The sequence below is a fragment of the Geotrypetes seraphini genome, chromosome 9, assembly GCF_902459505.1.
Source record: "Geotrypetes seraphini chromosome 9, aGeoSer1.1, whole genome shotgun sequence".
In the NCBI taxonomy this organism is placed as follows: Eukaryota; Metazoa; Chordata; class Amphibia; order Gymnophiona; family Dermophiidae; genus Geotrypetes; species Geotrypetes seraphini.
This window is the reverse complement of record NC_047092.1, coordinates 37,091,007-37,097,006: the sequence shown is the minus strand read 5'-3', so window position 1 is coordinate 37,097,006 and position 6,000 is coordinate 37,091,007. Positions and strand designations below refer to the sequence as shown.

General features: G+C 44.0%; 1 protein-coding gene across 3 annotated transcripts in view; it reads right to left on the bottom strand.

Annotated features, from left to right (window-relative positions):
• Positions 1–338: 338 nt before the first annotated feature.
• GTSE1 (G2 and S-phase expressed 1) overlaps positions 339–6,000 on the bottom strand; it is a 47,911-nt gene continuing 42,249 nt past the window's right edge. For all 3 annotated transcript variants that reach the window (XM_033959452.1, XM_033959451.1, XM_033959453.1), the window contains one exon: positions 339–808. In XM_033959452.1, the coding sequence (XP_033815343.1) occupies positions 725–808 (84 nt within the window). In that variant the 3' untranslated portion in view covers positions 339–724. The remainder of the gene's footprint in view (positions 809–6,000) is intronic.

The following is a 6,000-nucleotide window of genomic DNA, read 5'->3' as shown; positions in this document are numbered from 1 at the left end:
ATATTTTTGGCCGAAACTTATTTTGGCAGTTTTGGTTTCAGCTGAATCTAGGGCGAGGGAAGCAGTTTCAGTCAGTTACAGCCTCTGACTGAATTTTGTTGAGCTATATAATAGCAGCAGTCTTCTACAACAGGGACTGAACATGCATGCTTACACAAAGGCAGAAAAGTTTGTCACTATACCACCCTTTTACAAAACTGTGATAGTGTTTTAAAGCACAGGCTAGCATGCTTAATACTCTACGCTGCTCTCAACACTCAGATAATTAAAAAAAGAACACCAAAAACCACACAAGTGTTAACTATCCTTTTATAGCAAAAACAAGCGTGAAGACCATGAATATTTTCAAAATTGTAAAACTTTTAATTTTAAGTTATCCTTAACATTGTTTTAAGAGAAATTCTCATTTCTGTACATTTTATACCAAGTGATGTTTTCAAACAAGAAATGAGGTTCTAGAGAAATTATATGAACTCTAAAAATTTTTTTCATTTTCCCAATACACCAATTTGTCTAGTTTGCTCATGTGTCTAGTTTGTATCTTTACACAATGCTACAAGTTGTGCACCATACCTGGGAGTGCTTAGAGACTAGGCAGTCCAAAAAACAGATATTCTGCATTTCTTGGGACATAGATTTTAAGTTTATACAACAATAAATTTGCATTTAATCTGTTTTAGACGTGACAGATCACATCCTTTCTGTTTAGCCAGTACTTTATATTTCAGAATTTCAGCAGAGGCGAATCCATTTTTATATTTTCTTTGTCGGGACTCAGGTTAATGAGCGGAGAACTCAGATCTATTAGCTGAAATGAGAAAAAAAAAATCCTGCATTAGATGCACTCAAGGGAACAATAATTAGCTGTATGATCAGGGCATCTGGTAATTAAAAAAAAAAAAAGTTTCTTGCTTTAACTTTTGTTGGTTTGAAATGACTACATCACATGCACTAAACACTGTGTTAAACGTTAGGTATAAATCAACTATCCTCAAGATATAATGAAGACCAACAAAAGCACCTCTGGATAAAACATCTTTAGATATACACACATTCATAAATAAAGAATATTCTCAACCACAACTAGCACAAAGTTTCAAGTTTGCATTTTATAACCCTGCAGAATCCAACCTGGATAATGCTGCTGCTTCACAGGCAGGCGAGTAGGGTTTACCACAGTGAACTGTGGAAATTCAGGTAAATCCAATCAGCAAATCTTCTCCAAATATGAACAAGCCCCTAAAGCACTGATCATTGCTAATTTGTAAGCCAGGGCTGTTTTGGGTCCAGAAGAGCTAAAGGAGAGCCAAATATCTTCCTCCATGAGAATATGACACTGTCCAAAGGATATAAGACATTCAACCTCTTCAAAACACCTTTTAATCCTGTATTGTAACACCGTAACTGAACTTATACATGGAAACTTCGAAACACTCAAGCTTTGTATTGTAACTACAGAAGCCCATGCATTGTACCACCATTAAAGCAGCTCAGGTAAACTGCTCTGAATTGACTCCCCAGTCATTAGTAGTGGTATAGAAGCTTTAAACAAACAACACACACATATATAGAACATAGAAATTATATATTTGAAGAGGGGCCAAGTACCAGATACAAACAAAACCCTAAGACAGAAATGCCCTGTGCAGCATGTCTCCAAGCACTTTCATCCTGCTCACTGTTACAGCTGAACAAGGGAGGCTAATGCTATGCAATTTTGGCACCACCTATCTGCAGCAGCCACCCAAAGCTAGTTATGGCCCTGTCCTAAAATGCTAGACATTGCATGCAGTATAACACCAGAACTATAGAAAAAATGCATTTTTTTCCTGAACAGTACAAAATGAAGACAGCAAATATGAATTTGTAAAACAGATTTTCACTACACTGGAAAAAATTAAATCAATTTTTCTACCCTTGTTTGGTGATTTTTCTAATTTTGTTACCTGTCTGCTTGCGATTCCTTCTGTCTGTGCTCTTAACTCTGTTTCCAGGACCTCTGTCCATTTGCTATTTCTGCTTCTCCTTTACTTTCTGCCTTATAACCACAGCACATTTCTTCCATTTTTCTGCCTCAAGTCCAATTTGTATATCTTTCCTTCCTCTCCATCTATGTACACCATCTTCTCCTCCTCTGTTCTCTTCCACCCAGCATCACTCCTCTGTATTCCTATCCCTCTGCTTCCTCACCTTCAAACATGTCTACTTCTGTATCCAGCTTCTCCCTTCTCTATTTCTTTCCTCTTGCACTCTGCATTCCCCATATTATTATGGCCTGCCCTCCCTTCCCAAGTCCCCCTCTCTTCCACCTAGTCTGGTTTAACCCATTTCCCCACCCTTCCTTTGAATTTTTTTCCCTACTTCCATTTCTCCGCCCTTCCTTCGAGTATTTCCTGTGGTCTGGGAAGATGGGAATATGAAGGTACGCCTCCGTCAGATCTAGGGAGGCTAGGAATTTCTCCAGAGCCATCGCCACAATGACAGACTGAACCATTTCCATATGGAAGCGCAGTACTCTCAGCACCGCATTTACAAACTTCAGGTCCAGGATCAGTCTCCAAATCGTCGGTGCCTTTCTTGGGTATTATGAATTATATGGAGTATGTGCTACAGCCGGATTCTTCTTTGGGAACTAGTTCTATAGCTTGAACGTCCAATAGCTTTTGTACCATTGCTCAAACCCTGGCTTCCTTTTCTGGTCATTCAGCTAGAGAGTTGATAAACAGATCTGAAGGAGGATGATAAAACTCGATCTTGTGACCCTCTCGAATAAGATCTAGAGCCCAACAGTCCAAGGAAATTCATTCCCACTCCCTCCAGAATGTCAACCATCTCCCGCTAACATGCGAGCGTACAGTAGCTGACCTGGCATCATTGCAATTTCTTGGAGGTTGTGCTGTTGCGAGACTGACTTGACTATTGTTGGCAACTAAAGTTGCCATATCACTGTCTGGACCCCTAATAAGATCAGAGTGGAGGAACCTGCACAGAATTGGTGGGAACACTGCAAGGAGCAAAAATTGCCTCTGCCTTCTCCAGTGGCTTGGCAAAGTCTGTTATTGGGCAGAGATTTGGGGGAGGGGGGCCGGCGATCTGCCATGCTGGTCATAAAGACATTGAGCCCCTTACCAAAGCATCTAACCTTTGAAAGGCAGTCTGCTTAAGGTGGCTTTGAAGGCTGAATCACCCACCCATTGTCTAATCCACAGCATGTGGCAGATAGAAATTGCATATGCTGACACCTTGGCTCACGACTAATGATGTAATATAGAGCATCAGCCACATAATCCACCCCCTCCAGCACCAGCTGGAGACAGACATTATCCTGCTCGGTTGGACTTTGCCGTAACCTGGTGTAAGCACATGCCACAAATGAGGCTACTACTTTGATCCCCAAACTAGCACTTCAAATTGCCTCTCAACAACCATATCCCCCTTGCAATCATAGAGTAACGTTTGGACATATTTTTAGCCACCTCTAGGGAGCATTCTGGAGTCTTCCATTGTTCAATGACCAGCAAAGTGATACGAGGGGAAAAAAAAGTGCTGAGTATTTATGCCATTTATGACCATGCACAGTGAGGTAGATGGCTGCTGAGGCTCCAACTTCAACTCCATGGGTGTATCTGTAATGACTTGTGGGATGGTAGCTGACTTGAACAGTTGCCACACAAACTGATGTCTCCCTGGTTGAGAGCAATGATCGCCTCTGACTCCCCGACAAGGAACCAAAATCCCCTAGGAAGGAAGCTGAGCCCTGGGATAATAAAGGCATGGAGCTGGATCTCCAATCCTCCCAGTCCTGCTCTGCTTGGTCACAAAGGCTAGAAACCAGCCTCCTGCACAGCAGAGAAACCTCCTGGAGAGGCATCTCTCCCCGGTCTGATACCGGTGCGGCCCCAGGCAGTGTAGCGTATCCCGAGCCCATCAAATAAACTTTCCACAGAAGATTCACAAATTCTGGAGTAAATCCTTGGACAGGAGACCCCAAGGACCCTTGCAGGACCTCAGACTGACTTCTCTTGGGTTCTGCAGTGTCCTCACACTTGTATTTCACACCTTCACCATTTGAGGACACTGGGAGGGATTTTCTCCCTATCACTCGGCCCACCTGCAGTTCCCCAGAGGACTCAAAGGAGGCTAAGCCCAAGGCTCCTGCCCTTCCCTCGTGTGTGCTGCAGCATGCCATACACAGACGCTACTCGGCCGATCATCCAGCGTAAAGCTGGCATGATATAGGGGTAGAACAGCTTGAGGAGTTTATCCCAGTCGATTTGAGTCACATTGAGGAGTTTTGAGGCAGATGGAAGCTTTAGAAGAGAGACTGTTTAAAATCCAAGATGGCCACCACCAGAAAAATCATGCCAGAAATGTCCCGTGAGAACTCCCCTGAAAGTTTGAAAAAAAAAAAAAAAAAATGAAAAGGGGTTTTGGAGTGGAGGGGCATATCTCTGGCCACAGAAACCCTTAAATTCAATCTTTTCAAACACTTTCCACCCTTAATGGGTTGTACTCAAAGTGCTGCTGCTGGTGCCTGCCTGTCAGCTTTGCATCAACCTGACTGAGATGGAGAACTTTGTGCCTCAAATCATTGTGGACAGTCCAGACCAGGAAATCTTCGGGCTGTCAACTGAGCTGGAACCAACAAAGCCTCAAACCCCACAAATCCTTGTGGCATACCGGGGGGGGGGGGGAAGGGGGCAGGGGAGAATAAAATGTAGCTGGCTCCCTGAAACCCAAAGTGATTAACACAGGGGCCCCACAGCCTGCACTCAAGCCTCTAATAAATCAAAAGGCAAGCAGGTTCTTGGGGGAAACAGACCCTGAGCCTTGAAGTAACACAAAGCAGGCTAGCTTATCAGGTACACATGGGGGTTGCCCTGTCAGCTGCAGTCTGCCCTCACAGAGTCTGCGTTCTCTCCCAGGCAGAATCGCCCCAAATATGGGAGTCCTCTGGCACCAAACACCCAAAAATAATAAAACCTGAACAGAGCAGATCAGGTTAATTTGCAGAAGGAAAAACTGGAGAGAAAGCTATACTCTACTGTTGGAGGAGGAGCTGAAAGATGTTATTGACTCCCTTTTGGAAATGGTTCCTGAGCATGGATTGGATTAATCACCTAATGTATGGACTCCTGTGTATATGCAACAGAATTTGCAATAAACGACAACTAAGGAGATAGTGTTAAAACTTCACAATACATCATCAGAAATCAAATTTAAAGATTTTGGTTGCTAAATGATCAAGTACGCTACAAACTGCAGTGAGAGAGCTCTCTCTCAATATAGAGTTCACAAAAGCATACCCAAGAAGGGGGGGAGCCCTATAAAAAGGGAATATGATAATGTTATTAATGCATACAGTTCTGCAGAAAGCACAGTTACTTACCGTAACAGGTGTTATCCAGGGACAGCAGGCAGATATTCTCACATGTGGGTGACGTCATCCACGGAGCCCCGATGCGGACAGCTTTTCAAGCAAACTTGATTGAAGATTTCAAGTTTGCTAGTGCTGCACCACGCATGTGTGTGCCTTCCTGATCCACTAGAGGGCGCATCCCCTCCTCATGGTCTTCAGTTTAGATAGCTAGCAAAGAAGCCAACCTTGGGGAGGCGGGCGGGTTGTGAGAATATCTGCCTGCTGTCCCTGGATAACACCTGTTACGGTAAGTAACTGTGCTTTATCCCAGGACAAACAGGCAGCATATTCTTACATGTGGGTGACCTCCAAGCTAACCAAAAAGGGACGGAGGGAAGTTGGCAATTCAAGAAAACAGATTACGCAAAACCGACTGGCCAAACCGGCCGTCGCTCCTGGACAGAGTATCCAGACAGTAGTGGGAGGTGAAAGAATGAACCGAAGACCAAGTGGCAGCCTTGCAAATCTCCTCAATAGGCATTGACCTGAGGAAAGCTACAGAAGCCGCCATCGCTCGGACTCTATGTCCCGGGACTCGACCATGCAGCGCGAGACCAGCCTGAGCGTAGCAAACCAACAGC